Raw genomic sequence first — 13263 nt, 5'->3', positions numbered from 1 at the left:
AACAACAAAACTGCGAAAAGAACGAAGGTGTTTCACTGTTCGTGGTATAGGCCAGTCCAAAACCTTCTGAACTCGGTCATAGTCAATGCTCAATCCATCTCTAGTGATCTTGTGTCCCAAGTAAATGATGTCGGTCATAAAGAACTCACATTTACTTAACTTAGCATATAGTCGATTCTGTCTTAAAATAGATAAGACTATCGTGAGGTGTCTGACATGATCCTCAAGAGTACGACTATATATCAAAATATCATCCAGGAACACCACCAAAAATTTTTCCAAATGTTTACGAAAAAGATCGTTCTATCTTCGTGAAATATTTCGCTCCTGCTAACCGGTCAATCAGGTCATCTGATCTAGGGAGAGGATAACGGTTCTTCAGTTTGTTCAATCTCTTGTAATCTATACACATTCTCCAAGTATTGTCCTTCTTTCTCCTAAGCAACACAGGTGCACCCCAAGGTGATTTACTTGGACGGATCTGGCCCATCCTCAAATAATCTTTGAGTTGTTTAGCCAACTCATCTTCCTCGGCTTGGCTCATCCTATAAGGTGGAATACTTTGACAGGATGAGCACCAGGGATCAAGTCAATACGATGATCTACTGCCCGTTCAGGTGATAAACCCGATGGCAGTTCCTTAGGAAATACATCTTGAAATGAATCAAGTATCTTCTGTAATTCTTTGCTTTCAAACACACTTAATTCATTCACATCCATGGAAGGGATGAGAAAAGAAGAAAGTGGAATCAATACACAATGGAAAGAGATATACAAAGAAGAATTCATTATATTTCCAAAATCAATTGTATTTACAAGAGGTCCCTAAGAGGGATAAATACAATCACCTAAAATACTATACTTGGTGTCCCTATGCTGAAAAGAAAAAATATGACTAGACCAATCTATCTGGACGTCAAGAGTCTTAAACCACTCAATCCCTAATAACAAGTCTACATTTTCCAGATGCATAACATAGCATTCCAGAGTGTCTTTGTAGTCTTGAATGTGGATTGGAAGCATCTCCACCTTGCGATCCCAAACTTGTCTTCCCGCAGGTAGACGTACCTCATAGGTATGGTCGCTAAGTGTCGTTTCAAGACTCAATTTCTGCACAAGTTTGTAGTTAACAAAATTATGCGAACTGCCAGGGTCTAAAAGAATGTGAATTTTATGGCCATTCACTTCTCCATAAACTCGGAGAAGATCATGCAAGCCAAATACCTTAGAATTGAACAGACAATCAGAACAAGTACTAGAGCGAGAAAGTACAGTAATTGACGTACCTGTCAAAGACAACTGGTTAGCTGCCTTTGGCTTGGATCCTGCGTTTGACTTGGTACCCTTTTGCTTCGGGCACTCATTACGCATGTGTCCTTTTTCTTCGCAAATAAAACAACGTCCTTCCTTCTTGAGCTTCAAAGCTCGAAGGAGTCGTTTCTTCTTCGCTGGTGTCGAACTTGAACTTTTCAAAGGTTGATCCGAAGACTTTTCCTCTGACGTGTTAGCCATAGGTGCGGAGAACTTTCTTTTATGCTTGTTCCCCTGCTCGGTAACGGGTTTCGACTTGGAAGAGACCATCGTATCATCATAGATACGAGCTGAATGAATGGCCTCGTCCAATGTTTTACATTTGTTATTTTTAACCTGTAATCGGTACGAGTCTGGTAAACCAGCTACGAAAAACCCCAAAAGAGTAGTGGGATCTATCTTTGTAGCTTTCATCTACAAGTCACGAAACTTCTAGAGGTAGACTTCATAAGTGAGGTGCTGCGAGGTCATGGTCAAAGCTGAAAACCGGGCAACAACATCGTAATCATTCTCTTTCTTGAGGAATTCTTTCTTGAAGATATCTTCAAATTGTGCCCAAGTCGTTGGCTTAGGGTTGAGTTCCTTCCACCAAAGCAAAGCTTTGCTGGACAGGAAACCTGCTGCTAACTGGATCTTCTTTCCATCATCATATGGATGAAACTAAAAGTGAACTTGCCACTTATGTAGCCACGTGTCCACGATCTCCTTGGTTTGCTGCTTTTGCTCGCCCCCGAACGGTTCCGGAGTAATATTGGGGCCTAAAGCTGAAGCCAAGGTATCCATTCCCGAGAAAGTACAGAGGGTAGTGGTCAATAGAGCGATGGAGTTATGCAAAGCCTGCATCTGGGCTGCGATTTGTGCCTGACGTTCCGTCGAAGAAGCTTCGAGAGCTACTTTGAACTCTTGGAAATCTGATTTTGACACAAAATCGTCAAAAAAATCAGCATCGGTACCTTCCGCCGGCAAGTCTTCGCGTTCCACGAGGGGCTCCAACTCCGATTCTTGGGTCGACATCGTGAAGAGGGCATGTGGAGAGAAAATTCGATCTTTGCACAACGAAAGTGCGAGCGAACTTGAGAGCTTGAGAGCTTGAAAACTTGAGAACTTGAGAGATGTGTGGTAAGAAGCCCACTTCAGGGGGTTTATAAAGGTTTCCCAAAAGCCAAAAATCTCCAAAAGCTAGACTTAGCTTTTGCTTTGCTTTTGTGTTTTTTTTCCTCTTGAATATATATATATATATATATATATATATATATATATATATATATATATAATGTTTTCTTTAAAAAAACACTTTGGAAACCTTGGAGAGGAGAGGACTTTTAAACCTTTTTTTTTCAAAAAAATTAAACTCCAAAAAAAAACGAAAGCACTAAAAAATGTGGCTTTCCTTGTTTTTTTTTTCTCCTGGAATTGCCCGTCGGTGAGCTGCCGGTGCATGCTTTTGACGTCACCGCCGGTTGCCTGCGTGAATCTTCCTGCCGGGGGCGCCACCCTGCCTGCCGTCAGCTGCTGCCAGCAGCTACGTTTCAGCCGGCGCCGCCTGTGCGCACAGGTGGCCTTTGCCAATCTTGCCTGCCCGCCTGGCCTAAGTGCCTACGTAGGCCTGGCCTGGCCACCAGCCCGCCTGGCCTAGGCGCTGCGTAAGCTTGCTAGCCGCCTGGGTAGGCATAGCCGCCTGGCTACGTGGCTGGCTGCCCTCGCACGCTGAGCCGCCTGCCAGCTTTATCGCCTGCACAGACTCGACCAATCACCTGCTCACCAGCGTTCGACCAACATGCCTCAACCGCTTCTCTCTCTCTCTCTCTCTCTCTCTCTCTCTCTCTCTCTCTCTCTCTCTCTCTCTCTCGTTCGAACCAGAAAAGCAAACCTGTTTTTTTTTCTTTTTTTCTCTCTCTACAGTACATGCGACTGCACAACAAGACTTCTCTTCCTTGCAAGAGCAATCAACCCTACCAAACCTATCATCTCCCATCAACATGGGTCTCTTTGATGAAGAAAAAACACATACTAAATCTGAAATCTGCAGTATGCATAGAAAAGCAGCAAGCTTTTTAACACATACCGTTCTTCGACCTCTTCTTCTCTACCTTCCGACTTGCTCGTTCACGAGGTATGCTCTGATACCACTGTCAAATCCCCACGAATCCCCTCGTGATCGATCATGGTTCGAAACTCGAATCCTGCAAACAAACGAACGAACAAACAAGCAAAGGGGGTGCATGCCTGACTCACCTCCCAACCATGACAGCCGTGGGCAAGCCCACAGTCTTGGCTGTCCCCACTGAGCCACGAGCTGAGCTAACTAGGATGACGTACCGACCAATCTCCTCCTCGCGACGTCCCATACTGCCACGAAGCTGCCCTCGCGGGTTTCGAGACTGCTGTCGGCCTCGGTTGCATAAAGCAGGTGCACAAAGCAGGTGCACGTCTGCACTAGATCCAGGCTCCAAGACCATAGAGCTCTCACAAACTCGCGAGACTCTCTATAATACAATAACTAACCTTGGCCACCCTTTTATAGGCTCTTGGCCTATCATCAGGCGTCCACACTTGGCCGCTCGCCCATCCATACTTGGATGCCCGCCCGTTAGTATTTCCCTAACTCAGCTTGTCAATCAGCCTGCCTAGTTCCAAGCTTCCCTAAGCCTCGAAACTAGTCTTGCATGCGTATAGCACACGGTAGATACACACTGTGCACATGACAGTGCCGGAGAATATCTGGGTCAGACCCGGGGTACCCGGCATGTTTAGGGCCCATCAAGCTCAAATAGAAGACCATCACTTGGTTAGGAGCCAAAGCAATCTCTCGGACAGCTCTCGATTTCCCCCAACCCCTTGACTGCACAATGGCCGTGCAGGGGGCATACCAAGTCTTGCTATCCTTGGACCAACTTGTGTAGCATTGATCTATGTAGTCGAGAAAATATGAAAGAATACTGCCGGTGGGATCTTGGTACTCTCCTTCGAATTCTTGACACAGCTGGTCCTCCTGCCTGCTGCTGCTTCTTCACATCGACAACAGCAGCCTGCTTCCCAGCAGCACACTCTTTGAATACTTCCAACCACTTCCCTTCGTCAAGCACCCCTGACAATTCAGGAATCACTCTACAAGCTGCATCAACGAATTCCCCAAACAATGTGGGTGGTATGTTGCTTTCTACAGCCTGCGTGAGAGCGGCCGCCATGGCCAATGTATAAGCACGCCTTTCTATCTCATCGGTGAAATCAAGAGAAGGTATTCGTTCCTTGAGCCTAGCATACTCTTCATCAATGAACCTTTGCAAATCTTCCATGCCTTCTCTGCGGTTTTTTTCTAGTTTCATTTCAATCGTTAGCTGCTTGCTCCATCCCTCACCTTGGAGTTGATCCTAGCTACTTTTGTGGGTAATTAACGAAGTGTGATCTATTCATTGCCTTCTCATAATTGCAACCGCTGTGATGGTAGGCTGATGAACATATGCCTGGTTTCATAATGAAGCAATCACTTTCCTATGCTCTTTTCAAGAAACAATGAGCATATCCAGAGCCTCTAAGTTTCCCTGCATCTCCAAAGCTCTGATAGAAACTCAACACACATACCTTCACATGAATGTATGCTCTTGTGTGTGTGTGTGTGTGTGTGTGTGTGTGTGCACGTGCACATGAGGGCGGTGTGTGTATGGGAGCATATATTGATACCAAGTTCTACACCCACTATTGGGCAGCACTGATGATGATATTGAGTCATAGTCTCTAGTCCATACTATGCATAATGGAGCTCCTAATGGTTATATAGTCTTGTGGATGACTACCATGAGTTTATAACTTGCACTTTCTTATAAGGTGAATTCAGGCATGTTCTTGGATTCATCTAGGTGTATACATGCTTTTACAAGTGACACTCCACATGTTTTGTTTGTAGAAGAGGAGTTGTTGACTTGTGTAAGTGTGTAAGTGTGTAACTTCCACCATTCGTTTCATCTAATAAGCTACATGAAGACACCTAGTTTACCACATTTCCCAAGAAAAGGCAAACTGATGTGGGAATACACTATGTAGAGTATAACTAGGAATGATTCCCAAAAAAATGTTCTATCATGAACTCCTTAGGGTAAGCCTACTAGCATGAGCTCATCATCTTACCACGACCATTCTATTATGAGCTCCTTGGGTAGGTCTAATGGCTTGAACTCCACTATGTTATGTTGCACCCATTTCCACTTTCCTTACGAGCAGGGAGCACTCCTCATCAATGCAAGTAAGATACCTGATTTCATGCAATTCTCAGAAACTTAGGAATCCATTCAAGACATTAGTTGACTTGATTGAGGAATTTGAATCAGTGAATACATAGCATCAAATTGAAGGATCAGACACGCAAAAACCATCTAAGTTTTCTGTAGCAATGCACTTTTCGAGCATGTCTGCCCAACTGTACCCTACAGGTGAGTGGCATCTCCATCTACGCTCCACAACTCTTATCAATGGCCAGATCAAAAGCAGCTAACCAACCATGGAGAATAGTTGATGCATGCACAGCTTTGACAAACTTCTCAAAATATGCTCTATGCTTAAGCTCTACTTTCCCATGCTCTGCGGGTCCTGTATGTCAGATTCACAAATTTACAAACTGGATAGTCCCTCTCTCACCCCCCCCAAATGAGATGCAAAGACGTATCAATATACAAGCGTAAACCAAAAACATATGTTACAACTGTAAATTTCATACAGATACATTAGCATATTGCAAAATGCCAACATTCGTCTGACAACATTCCAAAAATGTAGTGGCGGCGCTTCTTTCCACTCTTGCCCAACACAATGCCACATCCTCTAATCTTAACCTTTGAAGATGGCCCTGGCTTGTCACTCACCCTGGCGGCGCTTCCTTCCACTCACCCTTTTGGTCGGAGGGGAGGGGGGATTCATTAAGCCCCCATCCCTGCCATACAACGCCACAGGAGGGGTAATCCCGGGAGGGTTGTCCAACACAATGCCATATGCTCTAATCTCAACCTTTGAAGATGGAGCTGAAGATGGCCCTGGCTTGTCAACCTTGACCTCTGGATAAACAGCAGATAATATGCTTTGCAGTGCTTTTGTTTCTCTCACTGTGTCTTTGTCTGTCACCATTTGCCTATATGCTGGATTCCTTGTTTCTGCTTCCTTTTCTGCATGCATGATGGTAATGGGATCCGGCGATTGACAAAGTAGGACTTGTATGATCTCATGTAAATCCTCCGGGACGGAAACCATGTCGAGGCCCTCTAAAACAAAAACCTCCTTCATCATTGGAGATTTGCTCTCACCCCCACCTTCATCATGTGCTTTCTTTCCTTTTTTTCTTTTCCTTTTTTCATCTTCTTCGTTTTGTGTTGTACTATCTACTCCCAGATGTAGCACCATCAACACAGCCGGCAGGACCTCACCTGCACCTGCTACAGCTATTTTCCTCTGATAAGCACGCAGGTGATCCACAGTTGCAGAAATCCCATGGACATTCTTCCAATTTTTGACTTGCACTCCCAGGCATCCAATACAATTATCATTGTCAACATTATACTCTCCTTTATCATCAGGCATTACATATAGAATGTACAGATCGAATGCCTCTTGCATCGGAGCACAAATCATTGCAGCACCTTTCTTTAAAAATCTTCTTGCATCTCGAACTGAAGGCTTCCCAAAGAAGCGATGGAATGCATTGAAGAAGACTTTTGCTTTGTTCAAATGCTCTAATTCAGGTGGGAATTCCTTAAAATTAGGTACAAAAGCCTTCAAAAAATTTTCCAAGAACACAGGTTTGGTAGGAGAATCTTCTTGCTGCAGACTATCCATGGCATGGATCAGCAAAAACCTTGCAACCAGCTCTCCCCTTTCCCCAGCAGATGCAATGCCATTCAGCAACAACGAATTCAATTGACGTAGTTGCTGCTGCATCAACTCTCTGTTTCTCCTTAAAGCAATTGCAGCTGCTTCATTTAAGGCAGGCTCAGGCAGAGAAGTGCAGAGCACATATTCCCTCGATGCCGAAACATGCAAGCATGCACTCATGTGCGAAACCACAAGTTCCTGCGCAGCTGAAGATTGAGGACAGACGTCCACTCCTATGCGACGGCCCAAAAGCACCAATGACATGTGCGGGGACCGTAATAGGTTATGACCTTCTTCTGAATTTATCAGAACACCCCCAAGAAGCTTGGTCTGTGCTAAGTGCAGAATCTCGCTCACCCACTCTTGTTTGGAAAACTTTTTGGCAGCCCAAAGTGGCCTGCCCTGTCTGAACCAAATTTGTGGGGAAGCGATGGTGTCTAAGCTCATGGAGGACGTGGATGCAGAGATGAGATCAAATGTTGGAAGTCTTGAAAAAGGTGCGAAGAGATTCCTCAGACCTCGAACAACTTTGAGACTGGGATCATACCTGGACGATCAAATATGGAAATTCTTGGTATAGGTACGTTACACACAACCCGAAAGAACTCTGAGACTAGGATCATACCTGGATGCAGGCGTGAAATTTGACACCCTTGATGTGGTGTCAATAAAAAGCACAAATGATCGCCCCGTTGTGGGCAAATCTGCGGATGCTCTCCTGAAAAGGATAAATGGAAGTTCTCCTTGGAACTCCCCTCCCATGTCAGATTCAGGAGGCTGCATAAGGGTTCGAGCTTCATCCAAGACAAACAAAAAGCAAACACCGTTGCTTCTGAGAGATGTGGCGTGTCTAGCCATTGCTTCATTACATGCGTCTATCATACATTTCTTGCTGCATTCTGGTTGAGTCCGAATCTTTGGAAGTATACGATGATAACGCTTCATCTGATGATCTCTGAACAGATCCTCCTTGCTCGGGAAAGTGCCCTGCTCAGACAACCAATCAAAACATGCACGGAAAAGTGCATATGCATGCTCAACCTTTGTGATGTTCCTAAAGTGCCGGCGAATATCTGGGTCAGACCTGGGGTACCCGGCGTGTTTAGGGTCCATCAAGCTAAAATAAAAAACCATCACTTGGTTAGGAGCCAAAGCAATCTCTCGGACAGCTCTCAATTTCCCCCAACCACTTGACTGCACAATGGCCGTGCAGGGGGCATACCAAGTCTTGCTGTCCTTGGACCAACTTGTGTAGCATTGATCTATGTAGTCAAGAAAATATGAAAGAATACTGCCGGCAGGATCTTGGTACTCTCCTTCGAATTCTTGACACAGCTGGTCCTCCGGCTGCTGCTGCTTCTTCACATCGACAAAAGCCGCCTGCTTCCCAGCAGCACACTGTTTGAATACTTCCAACCACTTCCCTTCGTCAGGCACCCCCGACAATTCAGGCATCACTCTATAAACTGCCTCAACGAATTCCCCAAACAATGTGGGTGGTGTGTTGCTTTCTACAGCCTTCGCGAGAGCGCCCGCCATGTCCCATGTATAAGCACGCCTTTCTCTGGCATCGGTGAAATCAGGAGAAGGTATTCGTTCCTTGTGCCTGGCATACTCTTCATCAATGAACCTTTGCAAATCTTCCATGCCTTCTCTGCGGTTTTACAACAGGAAAACAATAGCAGCCTTCCGTACACATACACACACACACAGCGAGCAGAGCACGCTAATCATGAAAAAGCCTGCTTACCCAAACGCTAATCATGAAAAAGCCTGCTTACCCAATCATGCGCATTCCTGTGGATCCATTCGCGACTCGCGACTCGCGAGCTTGGGATAAAAAAGAACTTTCTGTCTTTTAGGGTATTTACAGACCGCCTAAGGGTGTCACGCGAGCTTGGGATAAAAAAGAACTTTCTGTCTTTTGGGGTATTTACAGACCGCCTAAGGGTGTCACATGTGGGCACTCAAAAAGTGCCTTGTGCACTCTTGAATGGGCGTATCTCATACTGCCCATGCTTGGGTTTATTAAAAAAGTGACTGCCTATGCATGGGCGTCCCCTTTACATGCCGCCCTTTACGTAACGTGCATCTCAACCAATCTGTTAACCTGTGTATACATGCAACATGTAAAGAGCCTGAGTCAATGCATGTCTAGAGAGTTGGGGACTCAAACCCCACCATCACAGTTATTGTGGCTACACCCTGCTCTCTTCGAGAGGAGGGGAGGGGATGAACTAGATTTATCTTACCCCCTCCCCTCCTCCCATCTACAAAAAAGAATGAGAATCAACAGGCATATGAGATTTAAAAACCAAATAAACATGCTAATAAAATAATCCGCCTAATGTTTGGGAGATATTTTATGAAGCTTACAAAATATGATGTCTTAGAGATAAACAAAATACCAACATTGTGTCCAAAGTCATAACATCCAAGCACTATTGCATCTCCTACTCACTATTGTCACTCATCAGCCGAGTCACCAAATACAATTCTCACATTGTCCTCTTTCTCTCTTTAAACATAACTCTAGCAAGATTGTCTCTCCTTTGTGCGCCCCCAACCTAGGATGAATCAGACGGTGCTGTTTCTAATGATTGTGCCCTCTGCACAACCGATGAGGTCTCGGTCTGCACCAAAGCTGTAACCTCAGCAAGACCCACTTGCAGCCCATTCTGAATTATTGGATCCAAAGCCAATGCATCATTGTTTGCTCTCTCCACCTCTGCTTGTGCCTCTCGAACCCAACCCTCATCAAATGAATCTCCATGCACAATGCACATGTTATGAAGGACCAAACAAGTGCTAACCATCTTCAGCACATTCTGCAATAACATGACACATCTCTTCAATAAAATACAAAAGCGGGCTTTTAGCATTCCAAAAGCCCACTCCACAGGCATCCATGAACTAGATTGAATGTAGTTCCAAAAGTACCGCTCAGGGGATAATCCATCTTTACTTCCTTTAAATGGAGGAAGCATCCAAAACCTTGCAGGGTAAGGACAATCATTAAGTAAACAATAATTGCCTAAGCTGTTTCATTCACACCTCTGTCCTAGATCACTTCTTTGGAATACATTCCAATCATGCATAGAACCTGCCCAACCAATGTCATAATCCCAAACCAAGCAGTTAGAAGCAATGGTCATCTGCTGCAAAATTATAGAATGAAACCCCTTCCGATTAAAGTAGTCCTCATGGTGCACATGAGGGACAATAATTGGAACATGGCTACCATCCACTGCACCAATGACAAACGGAATGCCATGTATTGCCTAAAATCCTTCAGCCATGATACGCATCCTATTTAAAGAAGGTCATTCAATGTACAGGTCATGAAGTCTACCTAATGTGGAGATTGCATCACAGAACTCCAGAATGATCTTCTAGCATGAAAACGTGGAAACCCCATACAAATCTGCTATTACTTGTAAGTTTGATCCGGTAGCTAGACGGTGTAAACCCACACATACATGCTAATTGCCTTTCGATAGTTAGTGTTAGTAGACCATTGCAATCGAGGAGCAAAAGGCCAATCACAGCTAAAGTAAGCTAGCCAAGCATTTGCAACTTTTGGGCTTCTACTACCTTGCGATCCGCAAGAGAGTCCTTGTGTTGATCTGTCATCACTTTGGCCGTGCTGGCCATGTCGACAAGGGAATCCTCAATCTTTCGATCTTTTCATGGTCGTAGATTGGGGACATTGCTCTTTGGCGCTTCTGTTTTGATAAAGGATTGTGTACCCTATCTTCGTCTACTTTCCCAATTAGGCCATCGGTGTTACCACCCACAACTGAAGCATGGGTGTAGCTAACCACATTTACCCGATTGTGCATGTACTCATCAATGATATCAAACCATTGACATGTTACCTTACGATCATTTCCAGAGATCAAATTATGGGCCTTGTCCTTCTTGTAGTCTGCATACACACGACCCCATCTCTTTCTGCAACTTTCAGAGTCTTTGTCACACTTTGGGAATAGCCCTACAAGTTGAGTGGCAACTTTAAACCATAGATCAACCCCTTGCTTTGGAGTTTTTCCAAACTCATAGTGCATTGAGCCCAAAATGTGAATGAGCTGAACAACCCATGCATCCTTCCAAACCTCCCTCTTCCGTGTTTGTTCATCTACATTGGTCTTTGGTGTTGAGGCCATTCTACCTCTCTTGGTCATGGGGGCGTGTGTATGTATTTGACAGAGCGAGAGTGAGAAAAGAGTGTGTATTTGTGTATGTGAAAGAGAAAAAAAGAGTTTGTGTATTTGTGTATGTGAAAGAGAAAAAAGAGATACAATATTTGTGTATATGTGTGTGTGTGTGTGTTTCTATAAATGCATGTGTTCGTGTGTGCATTTGAGAGAGGAGAGAGAAAGAAAAAAAACTTTATATGTGTGCGTTTGGGAGTCCTTCCTATTTTTTCTTCTCTCTCTCTCTCACTCTGGACAACATTTTTCAAGCAGTTTTTTGTGTAGTGCAGGTGCCCTCCCTCCCTCCCTCCCTCCCTCCCTCCCTCCCTCCCTTCTGTGTGTGTGTGTGTGTGTGTGTGTGTGTGTGTGTGTGTGTGTGTGTGTGTGTTTTGCATATTTGTCTGTACCACCTCCTTCCATTATTTTTCTAAAATGGGAAAATTATGCTGCCTTAGCTCCGACTCTACCTCAAGCCTTGCCAGACAACCCCAGGCAACCACTGGCTTTGCCAGCACCAACGCTCCATAACACACCTCAACTAGGCCAAGAAGTGGCCCAAAGAGGAATCCTTAAGGTACCTGAAATTCCCTTACCACCCTTGATTCTCCCAACTCAACCCCCACTACCCGGCAAGGGTTGCACCAATTTGTCAGAGCTAACCCTAAGAGAACTCTTTGAAGAAGGGAAAGAGGGGGAAACTCCCAAAGTTCCTACCTATGAAACCCTAGAGCCAACAAGCCCTCCCTCTCAAATCTTAAGTCACTACATCTCTCTCTCTCTCTCTCTCGCTCTCTCTCTCTCTCTACGTCCCCTTTGGAGTCCTTCATCTATTCATCTCTCTCAAATCTTAAGTCACTACATCTCTCTCTCTCTCTCTCTCTCTCTCTCTCTCTCTCTCTCTCTCGCTCTCTCTCTCTCTCTCTCTCTCTCTCTCTCTCTCTACGTCCCCTTTGGAGTCCTTCATCTATTCATCTCTCTCTCTCTCCCCCCCCCTTGTACACAATTCTCTCTACACTCAGCCTTACATGTTCTTCATGATCTCTCTCTCTCTCTTAAATCACACAATATATTCAATCCTTGCTCTCTCTATCCCACTAGCACACACACACACACAAATGCACACACTTAAAGAGTAATTCTATCACCCGAAAAAACATGGCCACTACATCAATATGCGCAGAGAAATTGTTAGAGGATAAGCAACATGTTATGTACCATGTCTATTGCTTTGTAATATTGATAGGTGTATGCCCATGTAGGAGGAAGACTTCATTACTTCCGTACATTTTTCACCTAAAACATGCACATGAACACACACACACACACACACACATATGAGAGAGAGAGAGAGAGAGAGAGAGAGAGAGAGAGCCTTTATTGATGTAGATATCTCCCAAAAAACTTCTATAAACTTGCACACCTATAATGTGAAAATGCAATACTTACTGTGTTTTAGCCCATTGTGTGTGTGTGTGTGTGATTTGAGAGAAAGAGATGACGATGATGACTTTATATTTCATAATAGAAAGAGAGGGACTCAAGAGTCTGATGTGAGATCCCTGTTCCCACCGAGCAACGGATTCGGGGTACTAGCAGCGGAAGTAGCACTTCTCGGGACAGGGGTCCCACACTCGGGGCCTCGCCCACGGATATCCGGACAAGAGACTAATCCGTCGGTTTGTCCAAAACCGAAACCGAAAAAACTTCCTTTACCGGAAAGCACGGGCGATTCCACCAGGATAACTCTTTACTCTAACGTAGTCAAGATCATTACTGATCAAACTGATCTGATTGCACCTTTAACGGTACTTGGTCAAATCAAGGAAGAACTTGCACTTGGATCATTGGGATCAACGCTTTTTTCCCCATCAAGAGGCACAGCCGTTGATTCCTATCCATA

General features: G+C 44.7%; 1 protein-coding gene across 3 annotated transcripts; it reads right to left on the bottom strand.

Moving 5' to 3' along the window:
- Positions 1–5976: 5976 nt before the first annotated feature.
- On the bottom strand, positions 5977–9112 carry LOC147623463 (uncharacterized). 3 transcript variants are annotated; one of them, XM_086821622.1, is made up of 3 exons: positions 8949–9112; positions 7793–8821; positions 5977–7714 (listed from the first exon to the last, which is right to left on the bottom strand). In XM_086821622.1, exons 1-3 carry the CDS (start codon positions 8960–8962, stop codon positions 6160–6162), a joined length of 2598 nt encoding a protein of 865 aa, XP_086677748.1. In that variant the 5' UTR covers positions 8963–9112; the 3' UTR covers positions 5977–6159. The 3 variants fall into 3 exon arrangements, with proteins under 3 accessions (XP_086677748.1, XP_086677750.1, XP_086677749.1); XM_086821624.1 differs by having other exon boundaries at positions 8918–9039; XM_086821623.1 differs by having other exon boundaries at positions 7793–8909; positions 8941–9034.
- Positions 9113–13263: the final 4151 nt, after the last annotated feature.

This window comes from Cibotium barometz, chromosome 27 (assembly GCF_041138505.1).
Source record: "Cibotium barometz isolate CiBa-2024 chromosome 27, ASM4113850v1, whole genome shotgun sequence".
NCBI classification, from domain to species: Eukaryota; Viridiplantae; Streptophyta; class Polypodiopsida; order Cyatheales; family Cibotiaceae; genus Cibotium; species Cibotium barometz.
Note: the sequence above shows the minus strand (reverse complement) of the source record. Positions and strands in the feature narration are given on the sequence as shown.